This window comes from Scyliorhinus canicula, chromosome 14 (assembly GCF_902713615.1).
Source record: "Scyliorhinus canicula chromosome 14, sScyCan1.1, whole genome shotgun sequence".
NCBI classification, from domain to species: Eukaryota; Metazoa; Chordata; class Chondrichthyes; order Carcharhiniformes; family Scyliorhinidae; genus Scyliorhinus; species Scyliorhinus canicula.
Genome location: NC_052159.1, coordinates 57,574,231 through 57,591,143, shown reverse-complemented (window position 1 = coordinate 57,591,143; position 16,913 = coordinate 57,574,231). Strand labels below are relative to the sequence as shown.

The 16,913-nt window shown below is 49.5% G+C and overlaps 1 protein-coding gene across 2 annotated transcripts in view; it reads left to right on the top strand.

Annotated features, from left to right (window-relative positions):
* rnf17 (ring finger protein 17) overlaps positions 1–16,913 on the top strand; it is a 211,847-nt gene that overhangs the window by 159,512 nt on the left and 35,422 nt on the right. For both annotated transcript variants that reach the window (XM_038817770.1, XM_038817769.1), the window contains exons 25-26: positions 55–218; positions 7,753–7,872. In XM_038817770.1, the coding sequence (XP_038673698.1) occupies positions 55–218; positions 7,753–7,872 (284 nt within the window). The remainder of the gene's footprint in view (positions 1–54; positions 219–7,752; positions 7,873–16,913) is intronic.

Genomic DNA, 16,913 nt, shown 5'->3' with positions numbered 1-16,913 from the left:
ATCTTGCAAGCTGATAACTGATCCCAACTGTTGCACTTTTTGCTTTGAGTATAGAAGAACAATTCAACATGCTGACCAGTGCTATCCAGACCAGTTTTAAAGTCCTACCATTTCTGAAACCGTATTGCTATAGCAAAAGAGAAGGCTGCATTGTTAAAGGTTCCGATACACTCTGGTACAGAGGAAGGATTTTGGAAGTAATTGGGGGATCTGTTAAGGTGAGAAATGTTTATGTATTTGGTAATATGCTATTTAAGTCTAGGGTTCTATAATCCTGAATATCGTACTGGTGCTTAAACTCGTCTTTTACCAGAATGTAGTATTGTTTCAGTGCTGCCCAGAACAGTATATGTGGATTGCACACTGGCTCAGGGTAGAAAGTTTCCAGTGGTGCTTTGTTGCTAAACAAATACTGTAGAGTTTTTAGAATGCATTGATGTTACTGAGGAAGTGAAGCATTTTTCTATTCTAAGCATTTGTGTGCATATTGAGTACACTTGGCTTACTTAAGATCATCAGAATGTATGTACATGCTGTACCCTATCCGATCCCAACACCACCCTGAATTGTGTTGGTGTCATTTCTGTTTTCCTTTGAACTCTGAAACAAACTCCCAAACCCATTCAGAACCTTTTACAGCAAGTAGAGATGGGAATCTATTATTCCATCAGTCTGAAGAGAATTCCAAAGTGTCTCAACCCTCTAGAGATAAAAAGATTTTCCTCATCTCAGTCATAAATAGGTGATCCTTTATTTTTAAGCTGTGGTCCCTAGTCCTAGATTCTCCCACAAGAGGAAACATCCTTTTCGCATCCATCCTGTCAAGTCTTCTCAGGCTCTTTGCGGTTCAATCAAGTCACTTCTTACTTTTCTAAATCCTCAGTTGATACAATCCTAGCCTTTCCTCCAAAAGATAACCCGCCCATTCTGTGTATTAATCTAGTAAACCTTCTCTGAACTACGAATGTATTTACATCTTTCCATAAATAGGAGACCAATACTATGCACTACTCCAGATGTGGTCTCACCAATACCCTGTATAACTGAAGCATAACCTCCCTACTCTTGTTCTACATTCCTCTCTCGATAAACAATAACATTCTGCTAGCTTTGCTAATTACTTACTGTGCTTTCATACTAACCTTTTGTAATTCGTGCACAGACACCCAGATCCCTCTGGATCTGAGAGCTCTGTAATCTCTCACCCATTGTACAATATGCTTCTTCTTCTTGCAATCTCACGTTTTCCCACATTCTACACCAGATCGTTACCCACTCACCGCACCTATCTGTAGTCTTTTGTAGGCTCCTCTTCACAACTTAATTTCCATTCTATCATTGTGTCATCATAACATCATAACATCATAACATTTAGCAACCATACCTTCAGTCCCTTCATCCAAATCATTTGTATAAATTGTAGAGTTACCTGATACCTGTAGTACATCACCAGTCACATCCTGCCAACCAGCAAATGACCCATTGATGCTTAGTTTCCAGTTGGCTAACTAATCTTCTATCCATGCCAGTGTTACCCTCCCCCCTACACCACAAACTTTTATTTTGTGCAATAACCTTTTGGGTCACCTTATCAAATTATTATAAAAATTTAGGTACAGCAATGTCACAGGTTCCCCTTTATCCACAGCACCTGTTATTACTTCAAAGAACTTCAATACATTGTTTAAACATGATTACTCTTTAAAATCCATGTTGATTCTACCTGATTGCCTTGAATTTATTTAAGTGCCTAAAGTTTTTAATAGCTTCTAAAATTTTCCCTGTGACAGATATTGTTAACTGACCCTTAGTTTCCTACTTTCAGACTCCCACCCATTTAGAATAAAGGAGTTACATTAATTATTTTTCAATCTAATTGAACCTTCCCCTAAATCTAGTGAATTCTAGAAAAGTAAAACCCATGGGTGAAATCCATCAGGGAGGGCCCAGGGACTTGTGAACCCGCAGTCCCAAAGATTTGCTAAGTTCCACTTTCCTGGGGCGGGATTCTCCCCTACCCGGCGTGACGGGGGGGGTCCCGGCGTAGGGGAGTGGCGCCAACCACTCCGGGGTCGGGCCTCCCCAAAGGTGGGGAATTCTCCGCACCTTTGGGGGCTAGCCCCGTGCCGGAGCGGTTGGCACCAGAAGACTGGCGCAAAAAACCGGCGCCAGCGGCCTTTCAGGCCCGGCAGCGGGGCTGGCCGAAAGGTTTTCGCCGGTCGGCGCATGCACCGGCGGTGACGTCAGCGGCCAGCTGCCGCTGACGTCACCACCGGCGCATGCGCGATGTGGGTTTCTCTTCCGCTTCCGCCATGGCGGAGGCCGTGGCGGTGGCGGAAGAGAGGGAGTGCACCCAGGGCACTGGCCTGGAGTCTGAGCGGGGGACCCCGATCGCGGGCCTGGCCACCGTGGCGGCACCCCCATGGGGTCCGATTGCCCCGCGCCCCCCCCAGGACCCTGGGGGCCCGGTCGCGGCGCCGATCCTGCTGCCACCAGAGGTGGTTCAAACCTTTGCGGCGGGAGAGACCTCCCAGTGGCGCCCATCCGGGCCGGAGAATCGCCGCAGGGGCCTCGCCGATCGGAGTGGCGTGATTCCCGCCCCCGCCAATTCCCGAGTGGTGGAGAATCTCTGCCACAGCGGGGGCGGGATTTTCGGCGGCCCCAGGCGATTCTCCGACCCTGCTGGGGGTCGGAGAATTTCGCCCCTGGTTTGTAACTTTCTAGAGTTCCTCCCTTCCTTCCAATTCCTGATTTACAGCTATTACTGGGATGTTACTTGTATCCGTCATAGTAAAGATTGATACAAAATTCCTGTTCAATTCATCTGTAATCTCCTTATTTTCCATTATTAACTCTCCAGACTCACTTTCTACTGGACCAACGTTCACTTTGTTAATTTTTTTCCCAAATTATCTATAGACATTCTTACTATATGTCTTTATATTTCTAGCTAGCATTTTCTCATACTCAATTTTATCCTGTTCCTTATTTATGTTTTGGTCATTCTTTACTGTTCTTTATATACTGCCCAATCTTCTGACCTACCGCCCATCTTTGCACAGTTATTGCTTTTCATTTAAGTTTGATACTACCTTTTTTAATTTTTTTAGATTCGCCATAGATGGTGAGCCCTCCTCTTGGATTTTTTCTTTCTTGTTGGAATATAATTTCTGTGTATTCTTAAACATCCTTTTTAAATGTCTGACAATACATCTCTGTTTACCTGTCCCTGAATGTACTCAGAATCTTCGGCGATCACTGTCAACCATATGAAACACCCTGTTACTGGTCATGGATTCTGTGGGTCCTTGATTGGCTGATGACCCCAATCCTAGAGCCACATCTTCGACTTGGCAGGTGCTTCCAGGAGGTGGGGGTCACTCCTTGGACTGTAGATTACTGGTATTCCTTTCTCAGGCTCCTTTTCTAGGCCTCCTCTTGCAATTGAGTGTCCGCGAAGAATTGTGCCTTTAATTCAGGAGGCTCCTCCAAGTAGGTCTCCTCTGAGCAACGTCTCCCAGGTGTAGGACTATGTTGCATTTCTTGAGGTAAGCTTTCATAGTGTTTTTGAAGTCCTTCCTTTGTCGTCCTGATTGGGAGCTTTCCTTGAGCTGGGCAAAGAGGATTTGCTTTGGCAGACTCTCATGGCCGGCCCAGTGAAGTTGGTTTTGGTTGATCATGGCCTCAGTGCTGGCTTCTTCAAGGACGCTGATATTAGTATGCCTAACCTCCCAGCTGATGAAGAGAATCCATATCAGACAGCGTTTAGGGTACTTCGCCAGGGTCTTGAGGTGGCGTCTGTACGTAGTCCAAGCTTCTGAGCTGTATAGAAGAGTTCGGAGGACAACTGCCTTGTCCACAAGTTTGTGGGTGTCAGCATGAATGTCACGGTCATCAAAGACTCTCGTTCTTGGGTGTCTGAAGGAGGCACAGGTGGATTGGATATGTTGGAACCCTATATCGATGTCATCCTTGGATGAGATATTACTCTCCAGATAGGGTAAATGTTCTACGTTTGGCAGGGTTTCTCTGCTGATCTTGATGGAGGGAGTGACTGGATCTTGCCCTGGGGCAGGTTGGTAAAGGACTTGAGTCTTTTTGAGGCTCAAGATGACGCCGATTTTTCGGTCTGCTTCCGCGAAGGTGTCACACATGGCTTGGAGATTCTCTTCTGAGAAAATGGAGATGACGATGTCATCCACATACTGAAGTTACAGGAGCAATGTCAGTTTCCTCTTGGATTTCAACTGGTTGAGGTTGAAATGTTTCTGTCCATCTTGTAGACCATGTCCATTCCGCTGGAAAGCTTATTCTTGACAAGGTGAAGAATTGGTGGTGATGAAGATGGAGAAAAGGGTGGGGGTGTTTCCTTACTTGACTCCAGTCTTGACATCAAAGATTTCTCTTTTATTTCTATCGATGAGGTCTGTTGTCAACATGTTGTGGAGGAGTTGGAGGATGTTGATGAATTTCTCTGGACACTATTGCCTTCCTTCTGTAGTGAGTAGATTGTTAGAAGGCATTCTGAGGGACAGGATCTACAGGCATTTAGACAAGCAAGGACTAATTAGGGAAAGTCATGTCTCACGAATTTGATTGAGTTTTTTTGAAGGGGTAACCGAGAAGGTAGATGAGGGCAGTGCAGTCGACATTGTCTACATGGACTTTAGCAAGGCCTTTGACAAGATACCGTATGGTAGGTTGTTGCAAAAGGTTAAATCTCATGGAATCCAGGATGAGATATCCAATTGGATACAAAATTGGCAAGGCAACCGATGCCAAAAGGTGGTTATGGAGGGTTTTTCAAATAGGAGGCCTGTGACCAGCGGTGTCCCTCAGGCATCGGTGCTGGTCCCACTGTTATTTGTTATATATATTAATGATTTGGATGAGAATGTAGGAGGCATAGTTAGTAAGTTTACAGATGACACCAAGATTCGTGGCATAGTGGATAGCGAAGAAGGTTATATAAGATTGCAACAGGATCTTGACCAATTGGGCCAGTGGGCCGTTGAATGGCAGATGGAGTTTAATTTGGATAAATGTGAGGTGATGCATTTTGGTAGATCAAATCAGGGCAGGACTTATTCCATTAATGGTAGGGAGTTGGGAGAGTTACAGAGCAAAGAGATGTAGGGGTACTGGTTCATAGCTCCTTGAAGGTGGAGTCGAAGGTGGATATGGTGGTGAAGAAGGCATTCAGCATGCTAGGTTCTATTGGTCAGAATATTGAATACAGGAGTCGGGACGTCTTGTTGAATTTGTACAAGACATTGGTAAGACCACACATGGAATACTGTGTTCAGTTCTGTTCACCATATTATAGGAAGGATATTGTTAAACTAGAAAGAATGCAGAAGAGATTTACGAGGATGCTACCTGGAATTGATGGTCTATAAGGAGAGGCTGGATAGACTGGGACTTTTTCCCTGGAGCGCAGGAGGCTTCGGGTTAATCTTATAGAGGTCTATAAAATAATGAGTATAGATAAGGTAGCTTGTCAACATCTTTTCCAAAAGGTAGAGGAGTCTAGAACTAGAGGGCATAGGTTTAAGATGAGAGGGGGAGAGATACAAAAGAGACCAGAGGGGAAATCTTTTCACAGACGGTGGTGAGCATCTGGAACGAGCTGCCAGAAGCTGTGGTAGAGGTGGATACAATTCTTTCCTTTAAAAAGCAGTTCGACAGATACATGGCAGTGTGGGTATAGAGGGATATCGGCAAAATGTGGGCATGTGGGACTAGCTTAGTGATAGAAACTGGACTGCATGGACCAGTCCATGCAGGGCCACAGGGTCTGTTTCCATGCTGTAAACATCTATGACTCTATGACAGCCGACCTTTGACAAGGTCTTCCATAGTACTTACCAACTGACTGAATCAGAAGCCTTGGTCAGATAGACAAAGGCCATGTAGAGTAGCATTTCTCTTGATGTTGTCAAGCAGTGAAAATCATGCCTCTTGTTCCACGGTTTGGTCGGAAGCCAGACTAGGAGAAGGTGGCTAGCAAGGATTCAGGCAATGATCTTCCCGGCGATGGAGAGTAGGGAGATTCCTCGGTAGTTCCCAAAGTCTGCTTTGTCTCCTTTCTTAAAGTTTGTGGCAATGATGGCACTCTGAGGTCGGCAGGAATTTCTTCTCTTGACCCAGATTTTCAGGAACAGCGATGACACATGGTCTATTCTCCAAGTTTAAAGATCTCCGCTGGAATCCTGACCACTCCTGCGACTTTTTCATTCTTCACTTGTTTCATGGCAGGTTTGACTTCTTCTACACTTGGTGAGGGTTTGTACATTCCGGGTTCTGAAATAGAGGCAACTTTGATTTTCTAAGTGCAGATATACGAGCCTGCTGGAGGCAGTTTTTCAGCCAGGTTGTGAATGGGACAGACTATTTAGGCACCTTTTCTAGCCGTTTCCTCATGAGGGGTGAACAGAGTGGATCCTTTCGTGAAGAAAGCTGCTGAAATGCGCTCCTGTTTCTATTCCAAGAGCATACTCCACCACCTATGTGCCGATCCAAAGTCCTGTTCCCGTCACCACTCATCAATTGCTGCAGGGCTTGTCTATGTGGAGGATGTATTGGTTTCCTCTAGGTAGACACCAGATGCAGGACATCTTTTAATGTGGGTATGCCGTTGCACATCAGCAGATTCACGGTCCTTAACAAGGTAAATCCAGTTCCAGTGGCAAGGGAACCTCAATGACTGGAGATATCCCTACTGCTGCAGCCTTCATCCGCCATAGCAGCGATTGATACCGTATGAGTATCTTCTGCCTGATCTGCCATTGAGGACTTGTTTGGCTGAGGGAATTTTCCTGAAGAACTTTGACTGTGATGCCTGGAGTTTGTTAACTTGCCTCCAACAACGGCCACAACCAGCAACATCTTCCTTGCACCAGATAAGACTACTGGCACTGCAGAGTTTCCCTTCTAATTCATTGGTTTTGATTTTTCCAGGGTCCCTGGCTACTATATTTGGTTCAGTGCTGCCTTGCTGTCAACAGCAGTTGCTCTTGCCTCTCCCCTGACATTCAGCTCCTGATTTAAATTTGAATCAAGACAGTGATGGAACTGAATTGTTCTAGCAGAACCTAAAATGAATAGTGTTTGATGTCGTCGTTGATTCTTTCCATTGTTTTGCTGATTGGGTATAATTTGATGTGTTATTGGTTAGTTTAAATTTATCCTGTTTCTACTGGGCAGGACATGCATCTGGACAGTCTTTCACATTTTGAATAGTTGCCACACCCTATGATACCCTTTTCTATTTGCTTCCCCACATCATTGGTTTTGCTCTTCTGACGACTTTTTACACGCCCACCTTCCACCAGTTAGCCCTGCTCTGCCTACTTTGCAACTAATTGCACCTTTTTGCCATTTTGTAACTGAAAAATTCATTTCTTAAAAAGTTTTGTTGAATGCAATGAAAAAAGTGGATACGCTTTGTGCTGCAAAACGGTGTTCCAGACTTTCTGCTCTTTGTATTTCAGTATCTAGCGCACTTCTGTGGTCTTTCTGTCTATAAAATATCATACATTATCTGGCTTTCAAATAGTTTAAAAATAAAATAATGAAAATTTTGTTGTGTCCATTTGTATTGAACAATTCTACTTCTGCCCATATTATTGTGTGAGCATTGTGGAGAATACAAGAATAGTTTCTTCATGCTTTCAAATATTTTGATTTCAGTATTTTTAAAATGTTACATCTTGTGAGATGTGTATAAACTACCCATTGTCTTGATGCTAGGTGCAATATATTGACCGTGGATACACTGAAACAATCCCTCAGTGCCATGTTTACCCAGTGCTAATGTATCCTGATACTCCTGAGCTATGCCTACCATTTCAGCTTTTTGGTGTGGTACCTGTAAGTATGTCATGTACAGAATTTGGATAAAATGTAATTGAGATACAAGTTGCATGTTGTATTGTATTAAACCGTGTTTATTGTCCACCAAAGAATGGCCTGTCCTCAAGAAGAGTCTTGTTTTAAAAACTGGCCGTACCCAAAAGACTCTGGCATAGCTCTGAACGGAGCACCTGTTCAGGCCATCATGAGTCACGCATTCTAATGGTATGTCTCATCCATTTCAGCTGATGCAACATTAACATATACTTGCATGCCTGTGCCTTGGAGGGTACTTGTGTGTTCTTTTGTTCTTGAACCACAACATTCTTCTAATACCATGTTGATATTTAAGTGCTGATGGAACCATCAAGTCTACGGACATGTGCTTGTAGGATTAGAATAGCGGTTTTAATATACTTACAACAGAGCCAGCCTGTTAGCCGTTGAACTTTCGGTGAACTGGCTGGCTGACTCTGTGGCATGGATCTTTATACAGCAGCTCCAGGGGGAGGAGTTCTGGGCGGAGCCAAGGGGGGAGCCCAGTACAAACTCTCAAATACTCCCAGAGCTACTCCCCCTGGTGGTAAGTTAGTGTAACTGCACTTACAATATTGATACATATACATATACTTAGAACAGAGTGACATTGGTAACTATAATACTGTGTGAATCTCATTCACCACAAGTGCTATGGCATGGCGTCTGTAAGCTGTCCAAGATTCAACACTATGTTTATGGAGATTCTTCAACAGGTGCATGTCCACTTGGAGTTCTGATTGAGTAGTTCTACAAAGTACCCTTTTCAGTAGATGTTGATACTGTGCGTGTCCTTGAGACAGATCTTGCCATCTTTTTATTCCAGAGATGTATTTGGTTGCCTTAGCACACTGGGCTAAATAGCTGGCATTTAAAGTAGACCAACGCAGGCCAGCAGCATGGTTCAATTCCCATACCAGGCGTCGAAATGTGGAGACTAGGGGCTTTTCACAGTAACTTCATTTGAAGCCTACTTGTGACAATAAGAGATTTTCATTCATTAACAATATAACGTGTGTTAGCTTGTAAGTGAAAATTTAAATAATTCTTCCACCATTTTGTTCTTCAACTTGTGGACTTTGGCTGTCTAATGGATGAACTTTTCTGTGGAGTTTGGATTCTGCTGCTAGGTTTGGAATGGTTTCTGTTTACAATCAATAAGATTGCATATTTCAGTCATGAACCAGTGTTGGTGTTTTTTTTTTAGTGCTGTAACTAAATGACGATTCCTTTATACGTAGGAGTGGATGGATTTGGACGTTGCTCAGTGGCATGACATTTGTTCCTGTAGTTTCTAGTTCTGGGTGATTGGTATTATTTGACAACCCTGGAACCTGACATTTTCTCTGTACCTGTTGCAGCAGCTGTCTGTTCATTTTAGGGGCCGCCTCAAGTGCAAGTATCAAGTGAATGGTGGTCTGTCCGACAGTCGTTGGCCATAAACGTAGCAAATGTAATGTGCACATCCTTTTGATCCCTGGAGCTCTCTGTCGAAAGTCAGTGCTTTGATGTTGCGAGGATGTCAACTTTTGTTTTGGTGGAAAATGGTCTTGGTGACCATACAATCATGTTCTTTCTTTCCAATTAAGGGGTAATTTAGCGTGTGCAATCCACCTACCCTGCACATCTTTGGGTTGTGGGGGTGAAACCCACACACACACGGGGAGAATGTGCAAACTCCACACAGTGACCCGGGGCCGGGATCGAACCCGGGTCCTTGGCGCCATGACAAAACAGTGCTAACCACTGTGCCGCCATGCCTCTCTACAAGATCATGTTCAGTGTAAAGTATAAAGTTGCATACAGACGTGGAACTCTGCTTTCAAATGGTGTTCCCTCACCCTAGCAATGAAATCAGAGAAGTATGATCTTTGACTGATGGTACAGCTGTCAATGTTGTGTCTCGGTTGAAGTAGATACTTCCTTTTGGTTCATCTTCAGAGTCCAAGACAGTGTTGTGTTCGGTTGCTTCCTTGATCATGAAGGTACACATAGAACACAAAGACATGATTACTACAAATATTTATTCTTGATGGTAACCATGCATTTCTATTTGCAAAGTTGCTGTAAAACCATGGAGGGAGATGCCTGTCCTCTTGTCCTTCCCACTGCCAAGTGGCTGCCTCCCATATATATATATATATATACAATATATATATATGTCGGTGTCTGGTTCAGCCTGCTGGCAGTAGGTCAGAACTGTCCCTACATATATTGGTCAGTGGCTATGTACAGTGGTGCTATTATGTAAAAATATATATATTGATACAACTATGTACAATTATATATGGGTATTCCCAAATGCATATCACCACAGACAGTTGGATGAACACTGATCTGGGTGGCCGATTGATTGCTTTTGTGTTTAAAGTTGAGTGCCAAAAGCTATGCGAGGGAATGCGTTCACATGGCAGCCAAAAGAAACACCACAGTGAAGGCCTGATTCACTAGTGTCAACAGAAGATCAATAGATGCCATATTGTCAGTAAAATGGTGCTCCATCTTCAAATGCTGCCAAGACCTTCCAGCCACTTCGCGTAGTTACATATGGAATCAGCAGGCAGCTGCTCGAGCCAACAAACGGCAACTGCTGAAAATGACATCATCACTTGGGACAAAATGCTAGGCTAAGATGGCAGGCAGCACTGACCTCTCCCTTCTACCTAGTAATCCCCAAGGAAGAATTGGCCCCAACACGTGCTATTGCTGATCATCCAAAGGTAGTTGTCCCTAAGGTTATTCATTTCTTGTGATTGTAATTCTCCCCGTGTGTCCGTGGGTTTCCTCCGGGTTCTCCGGTTTCCTCCCACAGTCCAAAGATGTGCACATTAGATGGATTGGTCATGCTAAATTGCCCTTAGTGTCCAAAATTGCCCTTAGTGTTGGGTGGGGTGACTGGGTTATGGAGGTAGGGTGGAGGTGTGGGTTTGGGTGGGGTGCTCTTTCCAAGAGCCGGTGCAGACTCGATGGGCCGAATGGCCTCCTTCTGCACTGTAAATTCTATGATATCTATGATATGATGAATTCCAACAAATGTGATCTTTGGGTCAAAAGAAATTAAAATGTTTTACATTTTTAAAAAAACTCCTATCATTCTTTCTTCTGAAGAAATGAGATTCCACATGTGTAAAGTGATACCCGCAGGATCTCGAAGACAGAGGGCGCGATTCTCCGATGTTAAGTCGGTTGGGAGAATAGCGGGCCGCGCCAGTTTTTCACGCGACGCCGGTCCGACGTGCTCCCGCTATTCTCCCAAACGGCCAAATCAGTTCCATCGTGTTCCGCGCGCCAAAACCCGGAGAATCGCCCGATGCACCCAAAATAGCGATTCTCCGGAACCCCCGCTATACTCCGGCCTGAATGGGCTGAAGTCCCGATGTCGTGACCCCAGGTCACGCCGTCGCCGTCCACACCTGCTTTTTAAAGTCGTCAGCCAGTCGTGCTGGCTGACGAGCAGTGAGGATGTGAGCGGACGTCACGGAGTCTTCGAAAACTGGGGAAAGCATCCCCGAGAATGCAGCGGGGGGGAGAAGAGAGAGCGAGTATTGGGAGGGGGGGGGGGGGGGGGAAGAGGGAGTGAGTGGAGTGGGTCGTCCACCCCCAGATGCAACATCCCAGGGCGGTGATGAGGACACGGCTGCTGGTTGCCCTGTGGCTGATGGGCACATGCCACTGACGCACTGGTGAGGAGGACGTGTTCTTAACTGCCCGTTGGACGCAGAAAGTGACCAGGGGTTAGGCTGGCCGCATGTCAGCAGTGCGACCAGGCCACCGGGACACACAGGTATCCCGTGGCAGGCGGCTGCCGAGGTGTCGACTAACCTCCGTCTAACATGTTTCTCTGCCCCCCACCACCCTTCTGAGGGTGACCATAATGTATTCTAACAGAACGGCTATGTTCAGCGCAGTGGTTGGGGCCGCTGCACTGCAGTTGGATATCCAGCAGCGTCCAGTGACATCCCAATGTGGATGCAGGGGCAGCTGCAGCAGCAGAGGGAATGGCCGCGGAGTGGCCCGTCGTTGCCGTACAGGCCGCAGGCGCGCATGTCCGGGGGATGCCGAGGGGAACATTGACCCCCAAACGCTGAGGACAGCACAGGATGCGGGCACTGATGACGAGCAGCATGGTGGGGGGGAGGAGGGGGAGGAGTCATTGATGGTGGAGCCAGGGCGCCAGAGGCGACGATCGAGGCCTAGGGTGTACCGTGTCCGGATCACTTTCGAGACACTGCCAGACATCACCTGAAGGAGGAGACTCCGGTTCAGCAGAGAGACGGTCGCACATATCTGCCACCTCGTGGCGCACCTCGCCCTACGTGGAACGGGAGGAGGACACGCGATACCGGTTGCCATCAAGGTAACGGTGGCACTTAACTTTTATGCTACTGGCTCCTTCCAGTCTCCGAGTGGGGACCTATCCGGAATATATCAGTCCATAGGTGCATCCGGGATGTGACCAATGCCCTGTTTGCTATCGCCGACCGCTATATCATCTTTCCCGAGGACTGAGCAAATCAAGAAGCACGAGCCCGTGCATTTGCCAACGTGGCCGGGATACCGATGGTCCAGGGAGTGATTGATGGTGTTCATGTCCCCATGCGCCCGCCTGCAGGCAACAGGGAAGTGCTCACTAACAGGAGGGGGACATACTCCATGAACATCCAGGTGGTATGCGACCCCCACATGAAGATCATGCACGTGTGCGCAAGGTTCCCTGGGAGTGTGCATGATGCGTACATTCTTGCGCAGTCGTTCATCCCTGCTATGTTTTAGGGACGCCCCCCCCCCCCCCCCCCCCTCGGCTGAGGGGCTGGTTGCTGGGCGACAGGGGTTATCCACTGAGGTCTTGGCTGATGACTCCCATACGGAGACCTCAGACCAACCCGGAGGCCCTTTACAATGAGGCCCATGCAGCAACCAGGGGTGTGGTGGAGCGCTGCTTTAGTCTGCTGAAAATGAGATTCAGGTGCTTGGACCGCTCCGGAGGGGCCCTGCAGTACCAGCCTGAGAGGGTCGCTCGCATTGTTGTGGTATGCTGTGCACTGCACAACATTGCAATGCAGAGGGGAGATGCCCTGGTGGAGGAGTCGGAGGAGAAGCCACTGGCAGTGGTGCCAACACGGAGGAAGAGTAGGTTGGTGGTGCGTCGGGCGCAGCACACAGACACGACCTGGGTGCTGGTAATGTCCAGGAGGCTGCACGACGGCACCGGCGAGGACAGCGGGCCCGCGACGCGTTGGTGGCTACAAGATTCACGCATCGCATGCGACGGCATCGCTGAACACTACCACCTGCATCGCCAGTCGCGCAGACGGTCAGCACACAACTCCCACCCCCACCGCCCCTCCCCCGCTCCGTGTACACTGCTCCACTTGGAGATCACCCTTACCACTGCGGCAAAATGGTATGGACGACATTGATGGCTGTGTCAGCGGGTGTGATCAGTGCCATGTTGAATGATGACAGCCCGCTCTGCGATGAGCTGTGAGCTCAGAATCGTTAGACAAAGTCTGACTCATGGTAATAACTGAACCATCCATCTCGGTGGTCACTGAGTTTGTCAGGGACACTCCATCACGTGCCCGCATGGGGTAGCTGGCGTAGGAGTGCCGAGGACTACGGTGTCTGACTGTGGGAGGTGGGGGGAAGAGAGAGAGAGAGAGAGAGGGACTGCACACCCGGCACCGAAGTTTCACCGCTCGTCGACCCCGACGACACTCGGTCACCATCACGATCCCCGTGGCAACGGAAAAATCACAGTCTTACAAGTTAGGTGCAACAGTGAGTTTAATGGTTAACATTATGTTCAGATGCCCTAGCCCTTGCAACTAAACTGTGCCCTTCACCCGTGCCAACTTACTATGTGTCCCTCTTCATTGCCTTACGGGCCCTACCACTACGTCTAAGTGAATCCCCAGATGGTACAGCAGGAGTGGAGGCGGACTGCTGAGAATCACGCCCCGCGACATGTCTCCCCGTCGGCACCCGTTTCCTGGGGCGACCCGGCCTTGATGGGCCAGGCTGCTCCGCGGGCGTTTCGGATGACGTGGTACCACCCTGCTCTGCCCGCTGCCACCCAATACACCAGGGATGGGACAGGGGGAGGCCGAGCGTTCAGGGACGTCCCGTGACGGAGTTAATGGGACGGGCCCATTAAACCACCTCCTCCCTCGGGGAGCCCGGTGGCCCCCGGGCCTCACTGTGGGACAGAGGTGCGAGCGTGGAGGTGCCCCATCGCCCCACCAACACCTGACGCTGCCAGTTCCGGAGGCCTGCAATGGTATCAACCAGGTTCCGAATGTTCGCAGAGACGGAGTCCAGGGAGGGAGACATTCCCGCCAGGGACTGTGCGACCTCAACCTGTGAGTGCGCGACGCCATCCAGCACGTGCGTCAGGCGGTCGATGCTCTCTGTGACTGACTGCTGGCACTGTGCCATGGCCTGGTGAGACTCGGCCAGGGCCCGTAGTGCGCCGGCAATGTCATGTTGGCTCTGGCGCATTGCTGCCTGTGAGAGGGCAGCCCTCTCTAGGGCCGTGGATGATGGGTGCACATGAAGCCCAACGCCTTGCAGAACCTGACCCATGGCCGAAACCGTTTCACCCATTGCCTCGACCGTGGACGGCACCCGTGCGGTGTCGGCCTGGGTGGCTGCCATGAGTGGCACCACTCCCTGCTCCTGGACATGGTTTGACTAGACGGCCCTCATCCCGTCATTATGTCCCTGGGTTTCAAAATGCTTCGGCTGTCCAGGTGGGTCGAATAAATCCAGGAACCCAGGAAACATCTGGGCGGCAGCTGAATGCTGGGCCTGGGCTGCCCTCCGACCGTCCAGCCCCTCGGCTGCTCCGACCTCCGTGGTGCACACCAGACCGTGACCCAGGAGCCTCATCACTTAATTGCCCAACCGGGGTGAGTGTCTCTGGGATGGTGGATGGTGTGGGAGACAGCAGTGCCACAAGCTCTAGGTCCTCGTCTGTCAGAAAGTCAGGAGTGTCCTGGTCCCAGTCATGTCCCAGCGCAGGGCGCACGTGGCCCATGTATGGTTCAGCGTCAGGTGAGTCCGTTGACTGCGTCGCCGTCCTCTGTGCGTCTGGGTCCACTGACCCCCGTCCTGTCCTGTCCCACGGCCCGACTTTCGGGCAACGCACAGCCGTGAAAGTCGTCACTGTCTGTCTTCTGTACGTCCTGCTCGAGAGTCCCGGATTTGGCGAATGGCACTCCTGGCCGACCTCCTGCCACCCTCTGGCGTGCGGCCCTGGGTGCGGTGGTCGTGGCGGATGGGCGGCTGTGTGTGGCAGCAAACGGCCCTGGATGTTCGTCAGCACGCCCTAGGGAACAGAATAATATGGGGTTAGTTAGACACGCTCGGCCGGGCGTAGGATGGTCCAGTGGGTAGAGTGTGAGGGGACAGAGGATGGGGGGTCCAGTGGGTAGAGTGTGAGGGGACAGAGGATGGGGGATCCAGTGGGTAGAGTGTGAGGGGACAGAGGATGGGGGGTCCAGTGGATAGTGTGTGAGGGGACAGAGGATGTGGGGGTCCAGTGGGTAGAGTGTGAGGGGACAGAGGATGGGGGGTCCAGTGGGTAGAGCGTGAGGGGACAGAGGATGAGCTGGGGGGGTTGGGGGTTGTCTCACTTGGGCCTGCACCTCCAACCTCTCATTGCGCGACCTCCCGGGTGGCAGATCCCCCAGCAAGGTCCAGTGCCCTCGTGCCCAGGTGGAGGAGGTGGGTGATGAGGGACATGGGGGGGGGGGGGGGGGGGGGGGGGGGGGTTGTGACCCGGGGGCACCCTCGTGGCACTTACCCTGGCAGCCCTGGTGAGGTCGTGGAGCTTCTTGCGGCACTGCTCCCCAGACCGAGGGGTCTGCCCCACAGCACTGACTGCCGTGCCCACCTCATGCCAGGCCTGTCGCACAACGCTGGAAGGGTGGCGATGCCCTCGTCTTGGGCAGATGATGCCCCTGCGCTGCTCCACCTCATCGAGGAAGGTCTCTAGGTCCGTATCGGGGTTGCTCTCCGTGGCTCCGACATTTCCCCTCCCCCCCCCCCCCCCCTCCTTTCTGTGCGTGGATTGCGGCCTTTTACGACGCGGATAGGCGTCATTCGGGTGTCGCATGCTTCCGACGTAAACCCCCCCCCCCCTTGTTTCGTGCGGCCCCGATGCTAGCCCATTCCCGGGGCCAGAATAGGTCGCGATCGGAGCCGTTCCGCGCCGTCGTTGAACTCGGCAGAGTTCACGACGGCTTTCCCGATGCGGCGCGGCATCGGAGAATCGCGCCCAGAGTCTAGAATGGAACCAGAGATGGACTTGGAAGAGAATTGCTAGAACCAGGGAGAGAAATATTGAGCCCCAGACACAGGCCTTTCCATTTACCTTGAAGACATTTGGGAATGGATCCAAAGGCACACCTGGAAGGCTCTAGACCTGGGCGATGGATTAAATTGAGACCCAGACTTGGTGGCCCACTTGAAGACAGAATGAAGTCAAAGTCAGAGATAGGCTGCATCTGTAAGAATGCCAAAGTCAAAGATGTCACTCAGTGGCTGCAGAGCACACTGACTGGGGTGGAGGGGAGGTGTGATACGTAGTCAGCTAGCATTTTTCTGCATTGGTACACTTAACATAGACATGTCGGGCAGCACGGTGGCCTAGTGGTTAGCACAGCTGCCTCACGGCGCTGAGGTCCCAGGTTTGATCACGGCTCTGGGTCACTGTCCGTGTGGAGTTTGCACATTCTCCCCGTGTCTGCGTGGGTTTCGCCCCCACAACCCAAAAAATGTGCAGAGTAGGTGGATTGGCCACACTAAATTGCCCTTTAATTGGAAAAAATAATTGGGTAATCTAAATTTTAAAAAAAACATAGACATGTCATCCTATATCTACACTAACCCCTTATAACTCAATCCCCCTAACCATAAAAATTGTCCCGGTCGTTAAAGAATGAAATGAAAGGCCACCAGCTCTGGTAGAAACTCCCCACAGAGTCCCTGATGGTACACGTCATCTTTTCCAGATGCAA